At 47.7% G+C, this 18093-nt stretch overlaps 8 protein-coding genes across 8 annotated transcripts; 3 read left to right on the forward strand and 5 right to left on the reverse strand.

The window, feature by feature from the left end:
• Nucleotides 1-582: 582 nt before the first annotated feature.
• PGRI_088570 (uncharacterized protein) lies at nucleotides 583-1997 on the reverse strand (the record flags this gene model as incomplete). The annotated part of the gene is made up of 2 exons (XM_040796571.1): nucleotides 583-1427; nucleotides 1895-1997. 2 exons carry the CDS (start codon nucleotides 1995-1997, stop codon nucleotides 583-585), a joined length of 948 nt encoding a protein of 315 aa, XP_040651109.1.
• Nucleotides 1998-2606: 609 nt separating this feature from the next.
• PGRI_088580 (uncharacterized protein) lies at nucleotides 2607-3437 on the reverse strand (the record flags this gene model as incomplete). The annotated part of the gene is made up of 1 exon (XM_040796572.1): nucleotides 2607-3437. The coding sequence occupies one exon, from the start codon at nucleotides 3435-3437 to the stop codon at nucleotides 2607-2609; it is 831 nt and encodes a 276-aa protein (XP_040651110.1).
• Nucleotides 3438-4981: 1544 nt separating this feature from the next.
• On the reverse strand, nucleotides 4982-5977 carry PGRI_088590 (uncharacterized protein; the record flags this gene model as incomplete). Its single annotated transcript, XM_040796573.1, has 3 exons — nucleotides 4982-5504; nucleotides 5553-5664; nucleotides 5719-5977. 3 exons carry the CDS (start codon nucleotides 5975-5977, stop codon nucleotides 4982-4984), a joined length of 894 nt encoding a protein of 297 aa, XP_040651111.1.
• Nucleotides 5978-7581: 1604 nt separating this feature from the next.
• PGRI_088600 (Aldolase-type TIM barrel) lies at nucleotides 7582-8868 on the forward strand (the record flags this gene model as incomplete). The annotated part of the gene is made up of 6 exons (XM_040796574.1): nucleotides 7582-7689; nucleotides 7743-7871; nucleotides 7924-8032; nucleotides 8092-8323; nucleotides 8374-8713; nucleotides 8776-8868. The coding sequence occupies 6 exons, from the start codon at nucleotides 7582-7584 to the stop codon at nucleotides 8866-8868; spliced, it is 1011 nt and encodes a 336-aa protein (XP_040651112.1).
• Nucleotides 8869-11400: 2532 nt separating this feature from the next.
• Nucleotides 11401-12483, forward strand: PGRI_088610 (uncharacterized protein; the record flags this gene model as incomplete). The annotated part of the gene is made up of 1 exon (XM_040796575.1): nucleotides 11401-12483. The coding sequence occupies one exon, from the start codon at nucleotides 11401-11403 to the stop codon at nucleotides 12481-12483; it is 1083 nt and encodes a 360-aa protein (XP_040651113.1).
• Nucleotides 12484-12711: 228 nt separating this feature from the next.
• PGRI_088620 (SANT/Myb-like DNA-binding domain-containing protein) lies at nucleotides 12712-14505 on the reverse strand (the record flags this gene model as incomplete). The annotated part of the gene is made up of 3 exons (XM_040796576.1): nucleotides 12712-14173; nucleotides 14236-14353; nucleotides 14412-14505. The coding sequence occupies 3 exons, from the start codon at nucleotides 14503-14505 to the stop codon at nucleotides 12712-12714; spliced, it is 1674 nt and encodes a 557-aa protein (XP_040651114.1).
• Nucleotides 14506-14799: 294 nt separating this feature from the next.
• Nucleotides 14800-15635, forward strand: PGRI_088630 (p24 family protein; the record flags this gene model as incomplete). Its single annotated transcript, XM_040796577.1, has 3 exons — nucleotides 14800-14959; nucleotides 15026-15405; nucleotides 15486-15635. 3 exons carry the CDS (start codon nucleotides 14800-14802, stop codon nucleotides 15633-15635), a joined length of 690 nt encoding a protein of 229 aa, XP_040651115.1.
• A 684-nt stretch (nucleotides 15636-16319) lies between these two features.
• PGRI_088640 (putative MFS hexose transporter) lies at nucleotides 16320-17916 on the reverse strand (the record flags this gene model as incomplete). Its single annotated transcript, XM_040796578.1, has 2 exons — nucleotides 16320-17711; nucleotides 17764-17916. 2 exons carry the CDS (start codon nucleotides 17914-17916, stop codon nucleotides 16320-16322), a joined length of 1545 nt encoding a protein of 514 aa, XP_040651116.1.
• Between the last annotated feature and the right edge of the window lie 177 nt (nucleotides 17917-18093).

Genomic DNA, 18093 nt, shown 5'->3' on the forward strand with positions numbered 1-18093 from the left:
AAAGTGGACCTCGGGAGCCTCCCGAGGTCGCTGGTTTCGCCTTAGTCAGCCTACATTGCTGCACAGGTCCCAGGTGGGGGCTCCTCGGCCCCATTGCCCCAATTCAATTATGTACTTGGTTCGAACGCCACCGGCGCTTCCATTCCTATTTGCGTCGAGCATGAAGTTCTGAATTGCCGTATACTACCCCTCGGCGCCTAAAAACTGGAAACTTGGCAATACGAGACTATCAATACCTATGGCGGCAATACCTATGACTGTGTGGACCGTGTGGACCGTGTGGTCGCTCTTGTTCGGAAACGCCCATTTCGCAGATACGGTCGTCAGTCGCAGTGTGATCTCTCCGAGTGATAGATATTTAGATTTCTGCTGATGAGCGATTGAAAATTGTAAACGGAAAAACATAAGACTTGATACATACACCATGCTAATACCATGCAAACCCCGGAAATAGACAAAACGCCTGATGATGATAGTTACATAGTTTCTTCTTTCAATCTCAAATCCTGGGATTTTGGGCTGTTGACGAAAAATAATATCCCATCTAGGAAAATAGAAGAAGGGGAGGAAAGAAAGAAAAGACTAGTTAGGGATCGCGACTAGATGCCCTTCGCTCGTTCTTTTCAGGTCACAGTAGGTGGTGGTGATGATGGTGGCTGCTGTTCCTGCTGTTGTTGCTGTTGTTACTGTTGCTGTTGTTCTTGTCTCTACTTCTCTTGCTCTTGTTTCTGTTTTTTTCCGCCCCTTCGCTTCTACGTCTTCCTTCTTCCACGAGCCCTCATAATAATGGGTCACAAGAACATCACCTTGATCGGTCCGGTTTCCGTTTTGAAGTGCGGCGAAAGCGGCTCCAGGCATGACAAAAACATCGCCGACCAACTTGAGCCGTTTAGTATGTGCATAGTCGCGATCATCGACGGGCCTACCGAGCAATTGTTGGAGACTGTCCATAAGAGTGATCGTCATATTCTTAGGCCCCGTCACGTTGACGACGTCCGAAAGCATTTCTAAAGTAATCCCTTCGATGCCCACGGAATTCTTTTGGGCAATGTCCTTTAAGGTCTTGACAACAGTGTCGACAACAATTTGAAGATTGCGCGACGACTTCCGCGCGACAAATATCCAATTGCAGAACTGGGAAGCCACTTCTGTTTCCGGTCCTCGCCATTCGAAATCGAACTCCAATCCGACAATCATGTCGATGTTCTCATTTCGGTATTCCTCGAGTACCCACTCGGAGACTTCTTTCTCGCACGAAGTGTCTAAGTCTCCCCAAATTCCACCTTCGGCGAGAACAACTAAGTAACGGAACAGGTCCGCACGTAGGATTGCGATCGGAAGGGCTTCATAAACTTCGACGATATCTGGTCGCGTTTCGAAATAATGAGCTCGAACGAATGCTTCAGCGGATCGATCGGTCAACAATTCTGAGCGCAAAGTGGCAATATCACATATGATGATGGCGCTTCAGGTTATTGGTGAGTTCCGAACCAATAGTATATTGCAGCCGATGAATTTGAAGACTGACTTTGGACCCTGTTCCTTTCTATAGTGGCAGCGCTACATGTGTCACTATGACCATTTTCCAAACATTCCCTTATGCAACACCCTCTGCGAGGAATATCTTTTGTGCTTTTCGTTGGAGGGCAAACACAATTTATCGTGAATTACCAGCAACAACAACTGAGTCAAGTACTACACCCCACCACGATCCTTTTGGGTCACAAGATCTATAGATCGAATACCCCGACTAATCACAATCCCAGCCTCCACTCCGACCCCATCTCCACTCCGACCCCATCTACTACGGCGTCACAGACCGGTCAATCTCCCACAACTACTCCAGCTCTGACGAAGCCTCCATCCACTGCAGATTCATCAACTAGTGAATCACCAACACCTCCTGCGGCCCCAACAACAGCAAGTTCCAACAAAGTATGGATTGCGGGTGTCGTCGTTGGTGGTGTTGCAGGCGTCGCGGTTATTGTAGCCTTCATCGTGCGGTGGGCCTATCGCCAAAAGCGAAAGCAAACCTCATTATCACAAGAGCTACTATTTATGGCCTACGGTCCTCCACGGCCACTACAATAATTCACGGGGTATCCACCCCATCAGCGCATGGGATATCCACCGCAATATTCCGCGGGATACCCACAACAGCACTCTACGGAATACGCAACGGAAACTCATAAGCAACTGCACGAACTGAGCGCTATCCAAACTCCTCGTCTATATGAGTTGCCCCCGGCTGATCACAGATAGAACTGAAATGAATTTGGCCGGTTTATTTGATGAGTATGAGCTCCACCACGATAGTGGACGTGATGGAATTCAATTATATGTTGATGATGTGAATATATTCATAAGAGCCAAGTTGTTTGTTTAGATGTTAATAGGAAGTAAATATTATATTCTTGTTCATATGGTAAAAGTTGAAGCTACCTACATAGTATCACATCTTCGTTGAGTCCTTCCTTCCATATTTAAAGTCAACCAGTATGAATGACACTTGGTGTTGGTTCAGCAGCTTAGTGCTATCTCTGTGTGGAACGCAAGAATCCAGTTTCCAATTTGAGTAGCAAAAATCACATCCCTGACGTAAACGGTCATGTTGCTGTGTTGGTGCTCCATAAAACCTTCCAATGATCCGCTGGGTCATAAAAAACCAAATTCCGATCGTCTTGGAGGACAAGAACACATTCGGGATGGTCAGATCCCGCTATACCGGTTCCTGTCCTCCAAGACGGTGTACTGTTTCTGTCGTATTGAACGATATTGCGGTCTGCCTGCGCGACAATGCGAAAAGGTGGATAACCTCTCCCATCGGTATGTGACTGCCAGACAACTGAGTTTCCAGGCCCATACAGAACAATATTTCCATCACCCTGACAGATGAACCGATAAAAACCATTATCCGATTGAAGATAATCACCTTCATTCATTGTCTGGCCATTTGTTTTGAGACGGGAGCCAAGATTGACGCCGGATGGCGTGGGTCGGTTTTTGGCTTCTGTGGTTATGGGCGGCCCGATCGGTGTCATAGGCTTGGTAATGCGCAGAGCCAAGTACGGCTGATAATTGTCTGGCAGCTTTGTCCACCCCCCAAAGGCTTCCAGCCGACGCTCGTACGTGAGGATTCCAACTTTTACCCCTAATCCATCAAAGTTTCTCTCGCCGGTGTTTTTGTGTTGTAACAGATCTTTTAGGTAGTCTCTTGCCTGATTGACGATATCATCGGAGACATCACTTAGGCTTTGTTGGAATTTCTGCAGTTGAGCTTGAACCTGCTGGGAAAACCAGGCACCAGTAGCGCCGAAAGGGATAGAAGCAATGCCTGTGATTACGTCCCATTCGTTGATAAGGTCACCATAAATAACGGACCAGCCCTCATTGTACAAAATTCGACGTTTGTCATCACGATCACTTGTCACCGTCATTTAGGGTTTCAGTATAGGTATAAAAAGCTTGAAAAGATATAATAGGATAGTTAAGAATCTGAATAATTTATATAGCTGACCTGCCGATATTGAGGCAGTTTATATATCTAGAAGTAATATATAGTACATCGAGTCGGAAATTTATGACATCGCTATAGGATGATAATAGAGAACCTTCCTCTGCAAACTTGTATTCTTCAACTCTGTCTCTACTATCCACTGTCTAGATTCCTGAAGATGTATAGTGTATCCCCGGAAAAGACAAAGTCTAGGACAGTCGATAAACTTCCCGAGCTTCTAGGGAGTCATCGGGTCAGCGTAGATGACGCATAAAATACGGAAAACATGGTAAGGTTAGCAACCAATCAGGCTAATTAACAAATCAAACACAGGAACAGTAGAATTCCTGAAGCAGCATTCTCTTGGCGTCGGGGCGAGAACGTTTGGTAGATATGGGGGGCGAAGACGATAGTGGCTCTCCTATAACCAGCTCTTCTTATCGATCTTCCTAAGAATGGGTCTTGGGTTATTAGATATAAAGTTAATTTATATAATGACTCGCTTAGCTGCCTTTTCTTAACATACAAAACTAGTATTTAATTACTATAGGCCTATCTATATATCCTATGGATAGACTGTACGTATAAAACCAATAAGTGGAAGATACCGCTTCTTAATATCGTAGGGTTATCTTTAGTTAGTAGGACCTTCTTTGTTGCGTAGGCATTTCTTAGTAATGAGAAGGAGCTCTCATACCGTAAGGTGCTTACCTAGCTTTATGATATCTATATGGTAATTGGTACTAGCGCTAGTATTCTACCCCTACTATGTTTAGCCTCCGATTTTATCCTATCAGTTCTGGACTACGTTAAATGGAGTACAAAGGTTGATCTCAGCAGTACCCCTGCCAGTAGTAGCACCCCTAGTAGGATAGTCCCATGGGACCACTCCTATAGGAGTTAGCAAGGTCTACTCGTAATAATGGGTTATAAGAATATTACCTTAATTAGTTAGATTTCCGTTTTGAAGAGTAGCGAAAACGACTCTAGGTATGACCAAAATATCGCCGACTAACTTAGGCCGTTTAGTATATGCATAGTCACGATCATCGAAGGGCCTGCCGAGCAATTGTTAGAGACTGTCTATGAGAGCGATCGTCATAATCTTAGGCCCGTCACATTGACGACGCCTCTGGGATTCATGGCACGACCACGGCGTTCAACACCTCGATACAAAGTTTTACTGGTTTTATGGGATGGTATCTGAGTCCACCAAGCAGTGAGTATACCCTCTATACCAAAGCTTTCACCCTTTATACGAACCACCCTAACCTTCCTTCATAGCCGAGGCAATGACGGATCAACGGACATGGACTACATCTGGGAACTTTGCAGGTGGTTGGAGGGGAATTCCTGGCAGATTTGCCACAAGCTGTAACAATAACAATATCACATATGATCTACACAAGACAGAGCCTAGACATGGCTGGGCCCCAGAGGCCTTCGATTTTCGTTTAAAGACGCAACTTAAGACCGGTATACAATTCATGCCAATTCATGCACATGAGTCACAGTGTTCGAAGGAAGCTCCGAGCGATCTCCCCTACTACCAAGCTCAAATGGCTCAGAATTCTCTTTAGTCGCGAGCTCCGAGAGACCTCGTGGAGAATCATATAACTCTGCATGAGGTTCCTCCTTGGCCGGTTTGTGTCGTTTGAGGAAATAGAAAAAGATCGCTACCCCTATCGCAATGGCCGCCATCGGGATCCCGATCCCAATGCCGATCTTGGCTCCTTCTGATAAGCCACCACTTCTATTATTGTTAGGCAAGTTTGATCCTGTCGCACCGATTGCGGTTGATGTTTGTGTTGACAAGGGTGTTGTTGATGCGCTTGTTGTTTTTGGGAGATCGGACTTCTCCCAGATGAGTGGGATTCCGTCCGCATAAATAGTGATTGGTGTTGCCAGGGTAGATGTGACCACTACACCGGACGTTTCAATTGTGATGGTGTCTTTTTCTGATAGAACTTCCCTACATTGATGGCCCGTCGCGTAAAAGCTCATGCTCCTACATAGTGTCAGCATTGCTCGGTCCCATAGAGAAGAGAAAACCTACGACGGACAGCAAATAGCACCACTTGTGCTGCCGGTCACATGTAAACCATTCCATGATGCAGCCAATTCGCCTGCAGTAGTCCATCCAGTCGGACAGTAAAGACCCGGGGAGTCTACGAAGCATAATATAAGTAAAATTTTACGGAAAGTTTCAGATGCTTTCTTACACCAGTATGTACCCCAGTATGTCGGGGAAGCCAGTAGAGTGCCAGGCATAGTGCCTGTGGGTAAGCATGAGTAACCCGTCTCAAACCCAAACCAGTTCCCGTAGAATGTGGCGGTCGTAGGCGTGCCCCCCACATAAAAAGAATTAATGGACAAGGTCTGGAGGCATGTCGTCGGCGGGGTGAAGGTGGTTGTCAGCGGTCCCCGGTTGAAATAGCTTGTTATATTAGGGCTGGCGGAGACGGCCATCGACATCGCCATTGTGAAGATGACTATGCCTCTTTAGAAGGGGTATTGACAATGATGATGTTTGTGGAGAAAAAGGATGGAGAAAAAGGACATTTAACCCCCTTTTGATTTCTTCGTCGTGTCTAGCTAGCCGCCGAGGAAGTCCCGGATATCATCCAAAAGGAGTCAAAGCTCCTCGCACAGACCCTTTATAATATTCGTTTTTTTTTTTTTTAGAAATATATTATAATTAGAAGGGTCTTGGCCTATCATGCTTATTACTTATCGAAAAAGGGCTTCGGCTATCATGAGAAACATAAAGTTCTTATAATTGGTCACTATTATAGTATATCTCTTTATGCACTACCTACTGGTCACGTTTAGGTTATACTTGCCGTTACGGAACTACCCGTCCGCAATCGATGGTGCCCCGCAGGGTACACAGGGCTAAGAGCCAACCACTAAATACACTAGAGTGCGCCAAAAATCGCAATTGTAGGCAAACCTTGCCCCCAGAAACCAACCCGTAGTGGTTGCGATTTCTAACCAAGCCGTAACCAAATCACAAACCATCGCGATTCTCCAATGAGGCCAACAAAAACGATTCTTGCATACAATTGTATAAATATAAGTAAAACTTTTAAAAATAACCTAGGATTGACATTTTTCGATCTTGCCGCGCCAGTTTGGGCAGTTGGTGGTTGATTTCAAGTCGAAACTGAAGGTGATGGGGGCACTGCTGTGGCAGGCGATTGTGTTGTTATGGATTGAGGTCCAGCATTATGGTGAGGACTCAACTGCTAGAGCGAGAGCAGCTAGAGCGACAAACTAGTAGAGAGGGACCATGCTGCTGGCGGAGATTTTTATCATGGAATAACGAATGAATATCTGGTCAGTAATAGACAGTGTTACGAGTATATGGAAGACTTCTTGTTTTTACACCGTCCTTGAACCGTTTTAGTTCTTCGGCGCAATGCCGAGTTCGAAGTAGACTACTACATAGTTAGCATCAGAGTGGGAAATTGTCTTATACGGCCCACTTAGAGCGCAGGATGTGTTCTGTAGCTCGATATGCTTCATCTCCGTGTGCATGGGTTGGCTTCGGGTTGACGGAAGAATTAAAATATAAAATGAGCGAGGGGGAAAACTGCGATTCCGAAGAGCCGGCGAGTGGAGACTGGAAGATCTTAGAAAGTCCCACACTCTACACACACTACGAATGGGGTTGATAGCCCCTACTCGTGATATTCCTAGTTGGGTTTCCAACCTTTAATCGGACGTTTCATGTTACCTCGAAGACGCGGAGGCAGTGCAACTGGGATCCATGACCGAATCCACTGTCTACAGGCAAAAGGCGAATTGAATTATGTCACTGGTGAAACAAAGGTCTTTCTGTATACCAATTATTCCTCGAAACCTATTTAAATGTCGGCTCTTCTCGTTGAACCGAATTTGAATCAACTTGACTCAAGTCGTATAATCTCTTCTTTTATTCTTCCAAACCAGCAGAAAGGTGTATAGTGTTGATATATTTCACAGTCGATTATACTTACCGCTCGATTCGACAGATAACATGGCCACTGTAAACTTACTCGACTATCTTCGCTCACGAACACAGGTGGATATTGATACATACGATGCTGAAGGTGGAAAATCTGTTGCCTTGCGTTGGGCAAAAGACTAATGGGTTTTTCATGTCAGCTTCCAAAGAGATCGGACCTTTTCAAGACGTAACGGGAAATCAGGTATGAGAAGGGGCGAGATACTCTATGCAAATATGTGCTAATTAGAAAACCAGTTTGAGATTCAAGCAGAGATCGTCAAGCCTAACAGAAGCGCTGTGTTGCAGAGATCACTAGCGCTAGCGACCACGATCCACCCACAGTTTGCCACTATCACCCTTGAGGAGCTTGCCGTGGAGGTTGTGGTAGGTGCTCAGCACATTGCATGGCACAAATGTCGAAAGTTGACCAATCTAGGGAATTGAGCTGGCCCTCGAAGTCATCCAGACTGTTCATGGAAATGTGCATGTTATGGTCAATCCCAACTACTCCTACAACACCGAAGCAATATTTGCAAATGCTCAGCGTATGATCATACCGCTCAGGTTCTACGTCAGAAAAAAGATGTTGATTCACTTTCTCCAGGTCTCCATCTTATCTGCCAAATCATTGACCCCAATTTTGACACGTCTCGTCTGGTTACCAAGCTACCAGCAACATGGGAGGGAATGCAAGCCGCACGTCAGCTCAAGCAAAGCGGAATAAAGACTTTGGCCACGACTCTCTTCTCTATGGAACAGGCGATCCTTGCGGGCGAAGCCGGCTGTATATCAATTTCACCGTTTGTGCATGAGCTCAAAACCGAAACTTACAAGGGGTGAGTGAGAGGTATCTCCGAAAATGGGTGTATTTCTGATTCCTTGCTAGATACAAGGACAACAATCCCATTCTCGGTGTATGTGTGCAAGCACAACACTTCTACCGTCAGAATTCTATGCCCACACGACTGAAAGCTTGTGTAACACTGAGTCTCGATGAGCTGATTATGCTCGCTGGGATTGACGCACTGACCATAGCACCCGGCGTTCTGAAGGATCTGGCAGCTACCCAAAGACCGCAGGAGGAGGTGGAGAACATGTCCTTATTTGGGAAATCCGACAAGGTCCCAACTCCTGTCGGTTATCCATCATACATTGATTCCGAGAGTCAATACCGGGTTTATTTTGCTGCAAGTGAGGGTGGAAAGGCGCAGTTTAAGACAGCACAGGTGAGAATATATTCCAAGTTTGCGTTCACTGCCCAGGCGAGACTGACTAGTCCCAAATACAGGCAATTGCTCTGTTTTGTGATGCCCAAACTGCGGTGGAGTTGTATGTCAAGTCTCAATTGGAGGACACTTCTTACATTCCGATCAATTTATGACGTACCATTGTGGCTTGGGAAACCAGTTTGTGAATGTAAGGGAGCTTTAAGGAAATGACTAGGCATACGCATATGCAGGAAAACTTCAAATGAGTAGTGATCACCCTCAGTTTAACACCAGTGCAGTCTATTTGATGATACAATTGGCGGGAAACCCGAGTTGTCGGATATTTACCAATTTAGAGACGTGTTTCTACAGTTGGACCTGCCTAAGTAATATTCCGATGTACCTGGTGTTATCGTCAATTAGGCTATGGAACACCTGTTTTCAAGAATATCCGGCTTCTCTCAAACTGTTCCTTTCACATGTTTAGTTAAATAGATGAATGCATCCAGCTCAAATTGTTACTATCGACGTGCTCAGACCCTTTGCTGTACTAAAAGATGACCTTCAGCAATTTGTGGGGCAGTGTAAGAGTGGTGTTCGGCCGCTTATTATAGAAGGCTGGGCCCGCAGATTCGGGATTTACTTGGTTTTTTCCCTGCAAGTGTGTTACACTGCAGGATATAGTATGCTGTTAAACATCCATACTGTACATACTGTGAAACCCCAGAACATACGGCCAACAAGTCGAAGTTGACGGTTTGACTTTGACCTCGAAGCAGTGATGATTGCATTTATAACTTAAACGTAGTACTCCGTAGCTACCTAGGTATACTATAGGTACCTACTCGCTGATCGCCTGGTTATGCCGTACGGGAATCTAGGTGTGGCCCGTGCCTGGCCCACTCCCGGAACTAGCATGTATCGGGTAATGGTATCCACTAGGTAGATCCTGAGAACTCTAACGCATTCTAGATTTACCTACACACATACCTAGGGGGCCATTGCTTCAACATGAGTACTAGTAGATGCCTTGTTTCTCATGTTACTCAGATGTGTATCGGTTGGATGTATTGAACTTGAGCTATGAAATATTATAATCAGATGTTGCATCTGCATTAGTTGTGTACAAGGTATAGAATGTTTTAGAGCCTGGGAATTGGAGAGTTCTAAGTAAGCTCGCCAAAACCACTTCAGTTAAGTTAATCCATGGATCCAAACCATCCTAATAAGCAGAAAGAGCGACCTCGGGACCTCGAAATATTCTAAAATGGAAGGCACAACATCTGTCGATCGTGCCTTCCCCAACATGCCCTTAAGAAGACATTTACGAATACGTAGAAGTTCGTCTTGTAAACATTCCATGGACAAATGTTTTTTCTTATATGTCCCCGTCTCCGAAGGGGACACCGAGCTAGCTCCCCAAGTAACTTTGCACGATCATATCAAGATAGCCAAATGGAGAATGTGCATGGTCCCAGGCAACAAGGCCGAGGCAAGACTCAGTCCTATCCTTGATTTGAATGTTGCCCTGACTAACTCAAGATGCCGCAGACTCTTCGCCAGGGTTAACGGCAACTCCCGTTCGCCATCCGAGACGGAAATCTACAAGTCTCTCACGGCTCCGCCATCGATTCTCGAGAGAATCCAGACAGTCTGCCGAACACCGCACCACCATCTTTCCCTTTTCTCTCAAGCTAAGGTCAAATGTATCAAAAGCATCTGCAGGATTATCAATGGTCGGAGACATGGGAAGCAGTCTGATGAGCGCACGAGGGTACGACAGTGATGCCCAATACATTGGGAGTCCTCAGCATGTCGACCGTATGAGAGTGCCGCCCAGAAACCCAGCGTTTCGCAGAATGGGGTTGCATGATCTAATAGAGTGCAGCCGTGAGCGGAATGATATGGAATTGTGGACAAATGATAGAAACCATGACCAATCCGACACCCCAGGAACTCCCTTTGGGATGCATTATATACCCACGCCACCAGGAAGTCTGAGGGGGCGCCCAGCTCATCCTACCTATGCAACCCAACGCACAGGTAGCCAGTCCGTGACTTCCTTCAAAAATCAGCAGTCGGGCGAGCGAAACATGTCTACGAGATCTCTTCCAAGTCTGCATACCGGTCAAGAAGGTTTGATTCCAGCAAATAAAGACCATCTCCGATCTCGAGATGCCTGCCTAGGCAGCAACAGCGGTGAGAACCTTCAAAATGGTGTGGCTGACTGGGCTCAGTATATGGGGTCAAACCCTGATGGTTATCGCGCGGCATCATCAGCGTCGCTAGCCAGGGAAAACCCTGGAATTGTGATTCCCAAAACACGACATCCAACGAGTTCTCCGGGGACACACTCCGATTCCCGAGTACCGCATCTTGGTGATCTAGATCTTTCGCACAGACTCGCGGGGACAAGTATGGGTTCCGAACCGCCATCAGCTAATCCGTCCATGTCGGAACTGCCACGTGCGAATAGGTATGGCCCACAAATGGCGTCGCAAGAGAACTTTCAACCCTATGAGAGATCCAGAGAATCAACAGTCGCGGGTTCAGACCCCCAGAAGCAACCTATCCATCACCAACGAGATGCATCCTCTTTTTATTCACGCCAGAGCAGTAACCCTTCACGGGGGGCATCTGCCGTTCAATCACTGAGGGTCCATGCTGCGAATGCAATGGATAGCCTACCCAATATTCATTCACAAATGATAGCTGGGACTGGCCCAGTCCAAAGTGAACAGGATCCAGCCGGCGAGGTTCTGAAAAGCAAGTTTGTTGAGCAACTTGATGCGGCAAACTGGGAGTCACCCCAGCTCCCTAGTATTTCCAACGGCGTCAACGGTGCCAGTCCGCATCGCAGAGTCAGTCCCGGATGGATGACCGGGGGACGGCGAATGGGCTATGGGTATAACTTGGTGGACAATGCTGAGGATCATCCTACAACAGTTGGAGGTCAATCCGACCTGGCATCATCAGCCCAGAATTTTACTTCTGACCGTGGTTCCAACAGGTCTGACACCCAGCAGTCTCCTATGATGAGAAGTCCTATGAATGCTAAAAGTGAACCCGTTTTGACACCAACGATGTGGGCCAGAATGAAAAGTCACTCACTTCGAGGTAATAGGCACGCACCCCTGGCAGTGGATGTGGCTGCTGAAGGAATGGGTGTAGGCGAAGCCCGCCCTGCAAGCTCGATCCGCGCGCAGCATATTGAGTCGCCAACTTCTGCAAAGACGCCAACTTCTGCAAAAACGCCGAGTTCTGCAAGGAGCTTTTATATCGAAGATGTCGATGAAACGTTCTTAAGTCGGTGGGCGAAAGCCAGCCGGTCAACACGTAAACAGTCACAATCAGAAAAGTACGACGATTCAACCCATGGGCGCAATGTCTGTACTCCAGATGCATCGCCACTCGGTGGACGCCGCCGCTCCATCGAGGAGACCAACGGTCGGCCCTCCATGTACTTCGATCCGTCGAATGACAGGAGTGTGGACAGGCTAAACGGAGAACCTTTCCGCTCTCGGAGTGGACGTTGGATGCCAAGGTTTTCTAGGAACAGAGAAAGCAAGAGACGTTCGAATCCCCGTCCAAAGGAACCATCTCAGGAATCGTCAGTACAGTACCAAGAGCGTCCGTCGAGTGACCTGGGGCGAGCAAACTCTACCAGAAGCGATGTGGCAGAGGATCTTGCGAGTGCGTATCAGGAGTGCATTGGGATGCCAGGGGCGTTTTATGGAAGCCGGTGGGCGAGCCGAACAAGTCTGGTGGTTGAAGCAGAGGCAGAGTGATGAGAGAATATTGATTGGAGCATAAAAACACTGCTATCGAACTCTTTGAGGCCAATTGTGCTATTATTGTTACTCGCGGGGATGGAGTTGGTTTAATTATGAGTATGCTTCCCAATCGGGTGTCATTAATCGTACAGAAATATGGGTAATTGGTCCCTAATACATCTTACACTTCCCGCATTCACACAATCAGAGTGTAGTGTTATCACCAGTAGAGAAGCAAGTCACCTATCTCCTCTGCCGCTTGCTGCTCTTGTCGCTTGCGCCACTGAGCACACTAGCAGACCGCTTGTGATTGCCATCCCCTTGGTTCTGAGTAGTAGAATGTCCCAAAACCCCGGTGTCGCCGTCTTCAGTCTCTTTTTTCACATGGGGATGTTCGGGGTCAGCACTTGGCCCCGAAATCCCAGCAGCTTCTCGTGATTTGCGCTCGCGCTCCATCTTCGCGGCTTCGAGCACACGGATCTCACTTTCAACCTTTTCGGATACCTTGCGGGCGTCGAGAAGCATGTTGACAGACTGAATGAGTTTCTCGAAATCCTTGCATACGCGTTCGGTGGGCATGAACAAGCGAACCGGGATCTCGAGCTCGGATAGAGCATTGGCCAGTTTCTGGGTTTGCACGTTGGACTTGGCCTGAGTGAGTCTCTGGGCCCGGTCGCTGCGGAATTGCACGCCTGCTGAGACACGCTCGTGGTGCTGGACGCCGTACTTGGCTTCCTCCGCTGTAGTGAGCGTGCGTACCATTTGACCGGTTTCTTTTGATGGAATAGCCCCTTTCTTATTTGCCTGTGTGACAGGGGTTTCGGATCGACCCAGGCCTCCCGCGGTGGTCGGAGTCTGACCAGCAGGACTTGGGATGGCACCGTCGCCGAGGATGGAGCGGCGTTTCTTGCTCTTGTCGGCTTGTAGTAGCGTCTGCAGGAGCTGGGAAAGACCTGCGCTGGACTGATACATTGTGGTGTTGCCGACGCTGATGGGAACCTCGAGGCGAGAGTAGAGTTCTCGGCGTTCAGTGATGAAGTTTTGCTCGTTGCTTGTGATGCGCTTCAATTCTTCGAGTAGCATTGCCTCCTCGCGGACCTCGTCAGCTGTGCGGTTGAGCTGGAGAGCGGCTAGTTCTTTGCGGTCGCGCTCTCGGTCGGGGTCAAACTTGAGCATCTTCTCATGTAACTCGAACTCGACCTCTGACATCTCCGAGGGTGGGTGCTCCAGTGAGAGCATTGTTGCAGCAATGGTATAGTATCGGGCCTTCATTTGCTCCATTGTCCGATGGTGCTTTGCGGGCACAAGTGCATTCGCGTCGGGTTGTGTGTCCATTCGTGGTTGGTAGTCATAACGATCTGCGATGAGCACCCAGCGAATGTCGTAATCAGTGACAAGATCCATCAGATAGTCCGTTTCCTCCCGTGACCAGTCATCACTTTTAAGATGTCGATTGTACTCGTCATCTGTGTATCGACGAGGCAAACGCGGTTTGACGTTGTACTTGGCGAAGGCATATTCCTGCTCTGGCTGTTTCGATACGTCCTCTGTCCCTTCCTCCTTGGGCTGATCCACTTCCATCTGGGCGTCTTCAGGTGCGGGTGCAGGTGTGGGTACAGGTGGTCGCGCCGATTCGTGTTTTCTCTGCCAGTGGTTCAAAACCAGACCGTCAGAACGAGCATTGTTTGTAAACGGTGCCATGCTCCTACACGGGATTCAATGTCAGCATGCATTCGGGACCTCCAAAGAGCCGCATCTTCAACATACCATGGTCGAACGCGCAGCTTGTTCATCCATTTCGGACGGCCCTTGTATTTGTTTTCATTAATGGCGATTGGTGGCGCTCTTTCGCCCAGTAGCGCGTACAATTCACGTGTAATACCCTCTGCAACGGGAGACTGTCAGTAATTCATCTTATTCCTAATAGATCCCGTGACACCTACCTGGTCGCTTTTCGACCACCTTCTGCTTCTTGTGTGGTCTGGGCTGCCCTTCTGCGGGCAAGTCCAGCATGTCGCGAACATCGGCCGCGGCCATATTGGCGGTTGGAGCGGAGTGGTTATCTTCCCAGATACGACACCAAGGAACGATTTATTCAGTATTTGATGATTGAAGGTTTTATAAGCGACGACAGAAAAGATAAAAGCGGCTTTTGTTTGATGATATAAAGACTAGTGAATGTCAAAATTGAAGATCACATCGACAGAGGCTTCCCGGCGGAAAGGGAGACATTCCGGAGACGGCAGGCGGTGAGAAGCCACGGTCCCTGATGTTGACACCTTCACAGAGAGGACGTGGCCGTGCGACTATCCAATTCCTCATTTCCTCATCATGGTTTTCCCTGGGGCATCTTCGTCATGGCTGGCGTCAGCATTGACTTTACTCTCCTTCTTTTCTCTCCTTCTCCCAACAAATGCCCTGTACTTCTACATGGAGGGCCGGCAAACAAAGTGCTTCTTCGAGGACCTGCCTAAGGATACTCTAGTGGCCGGTACGCACCAATCTTTAGCGCCTTTGTGAAGGGATCTTAAGCTAATATATGATGGTTAAACCATAGGCCGCTATGAGACAGAAATCATTAATCCCTCGAGTGGCACCTACGCGATTGACCACACAATGAAGGTCCACATTACCGTTGACGAGACCTTCGACAATGACCACCGCGTCGTCTCCAAGCGTGACAGCCATTCCGGTCGCTTCCACTTCTCTGCCGCGGATGCCGGCCAGCACAAAATCTGCTTCACTCCAGAGACGGATGCTACATCCGGCTGGATGTCCAACTCTCGAGGTGCCGTCAAGCTCACCGTTGACATTGCAATCGGTGAGACCAGCAAGATTGAGACCGAGGACAAGGATAAGATGAAGGATATTGTGCAGCGTGTCAAGGATCTGAACAGCCGCTTGCACGATATCCGTCGTGAGCAGGTGTACCAGCGGGTAAGGATTACCCCAGAACTAACCCAAGGCTGGACTATGGACGATTGAAGCGCGTATACTAATGTTCTTTTTTTTTTCAGGAACGTGAGTCTGAATTCCGTGACCAGTCTGAGACCACCAACTCGCGTGTTGTGCGCTGGACTCTTATTCAGCTCGCTGTGTTGTCCGCCGCATGCGCCTGGCAGCTCTCGCACCTGCGGTCATTCTTCATCAAGCAGAAGTTGACTTAGATGCCATGTTGTCTTATTTCCTACAACATATCTTTGTTCTTATGCCTTGCATCTTCCTTCCACCTCTGCTGTGGTCACGCACACCGGTTTACATGAATATTGGTCATTGGTTCTTGCATGTGCTGTTATCCTATCTTCCTGGCGAACGGCAGATTTTTAAATTCTGGTCTGGGGCATTTTGAATCCCCGAGGTCTCTTTTTGAACTCGTTAAGCCACACGACTAGTGTTTCAGCAAAAGGGCGCGGAGTGCTTAGAGCGTGGTCAGATGTTGATCTTGATAATGGATGTAATGATGGTTTTTCTTCTATTGCCTTGGCTTTTGTAGATCGTTTTAGAAAACGATATTTATCCACACCAACTATAGTCATTAAACATTGTCGCCTAGCCCCGGCTGTACAGACACTCCACATTCGAGCTTTCCCTATCCTTTCAAAAGCGACTATCCGGCCTATAGGACTCTTGGTGAAGCCGAAGGCCACAGCATGCAGCTCCTCGCAAAATGGCTGCCCTAGAGCTTATCATTGGTTAGTAGTGTCTCAGTTGAAGCTAACATGGAATTTGCTACGATCTAAGGTGCTTGATTTTGTTTCTGATAATTATCGGTTGTAATTAGTTGTATCTTTATTTTAAAGAATTATGTATCTTAATGCTCGTCATGGTTTAACCGTCGCAAACGCAGTATCTCACGCCGACTTGTTCTCCACATGTTCTTCATATTGTACTTGTTCCTTTTGCTTTGCAACCTTGTCGACTATTCCACGTTTGATGTCTTCACCTTCAAACAGATAGGCCAGTTCTTCAAGCGTAGGACCGGCGGTTTCAACGAAGAAGAAGTAGACCACGAGGAAGACGACAAGCACCCAGACACAGTAGTAAATGTAAAACTTCCAGCCAAGGGACTTCAGGCCAATGGGGTTCACATAGCTTCCGAAGATAGACGCCACCTGAATGGTGAGAAGAACGAATGCCCATGTTTTGGCACGCATCTGAAGAGTCACAACCTCCAGCGGATATGTGACAATCAAATTGGTCCACGCGAAAGTGTAGAACGCCTGGAAGAAGAAGATGCAGGCAATCACAACACGGCCGGCCACCAAAGAGTTGTGCTCAAGGTACTGCTGGGCAGCGATTGTCCACACGACAAATGTGACAACAACACCACCGGAGCCGGTAAGAAAGAAGAACCGACGGCGGAATTTATCGACGACTAGTGCAACAAATATCGCGACAACATACTGCCAAAGAGTGACCATTCCGTTCATAAGCGTAATTTCGGACTGGGTCTTCAGGCCCGTGTCTTTCAGGATTTGAGTTAAGTAATTCGAGACGAGCAGGTTTCCCGAGCTCTGACTGAAAACTGCTGTAGCAAAGCAGAGGAACAGGCGCTTAAGGTTGGCGCGAGAGGAGAAGAAGTCCTTCCAGCTCATGTTGTTCTCTGCTTCCTTGTCAATGGCCTGCTGGATTTCGGTACACTCCACAGCAACCAGCTCGGAGTTGGGGTCGCATTCACCGTGGAACTTGATCAGGATCTGTCGGGCTTCTTGGATACGACCCTTTGCAATCAACCATCGGGGAGACTCAGGACAGAACCAAATCAGACAGAATTGGTAGGCCGAGGGGATAATCTGGATCAAAGTAGGGAGCCGCCATGACCACTGATTGGTGATCCTGTAACATCCAAATGTTGCCCAGGCTCCAATCACATATCCAAGAACGATGGAGGTGTTGTAGAAAGTGGTGATCTGTACCCTTTCCTTTGGATGGGACAGCTCTGTAATCAATACGGGTGCGCCCATCTGTATGAGCGAAGATCCGATGCCTAAAACGATCTTGCCGCCAATGTACATGTTCAAAGAAGTGGCAAAGAATTCAACAATCACACCAGTGATGATAATGATGGATCCCAAGGCAGTGGGTAAGCGACGACCGTACTTATCACCAATCCAGCCGAGAAAGATAAATGGGATGACGCCCCCAATGGCATTAGAAGCTCCAAAGAAACCTAATGTTGCGCCTTCTGGATGTCCAAATCGATCTTGCCAGGATTCCAAGACTTGCATGCCATTTGTCATGGACTGCAATAGATCGTTAGTAAAACCACTCTAGTATCGAAACATTGTGACTCACTCCATCAATTCCGAGAGCCGCACTTGCTAATAGGGACGAAGTGAGCAGAAAGTATAGTAGAATGCCATTCTTTCGTCTCCAGAAAGGCGGCATAGAGTTCACGTCAATAGACGATATAATGCCCTCGGCAGCATGGGCAGCAGCAGGAGCCATGATTGCAGACTTTAGTTGGACTAAGAGACAAATGAAGTAAGCTTGCCTATGATCGAAAGAGAGGTCTTAACCCGAAGGCTTCCTTGCACTTCTTATAGAAGAGACGGCTGGGTGGAGACAACGAATCCTATGCATTCCGTTAGCCCTAAATGTCTTGACAGAGAAATGTTATTTTCA

Source organism: Penicillium griseofulvum (assembly GCF_001561935.1).
Source record: "Penicillium griseofulvum strain PG3 chromosome Unknown contig_11, whole genome shotgun sequence".
NCBI lineage: Eukaryota > Fungi > Ascomycota > Eurotiomycetes > Eurotiales > Aspergillaceae > Penicillium > Penicillium griseofulvum.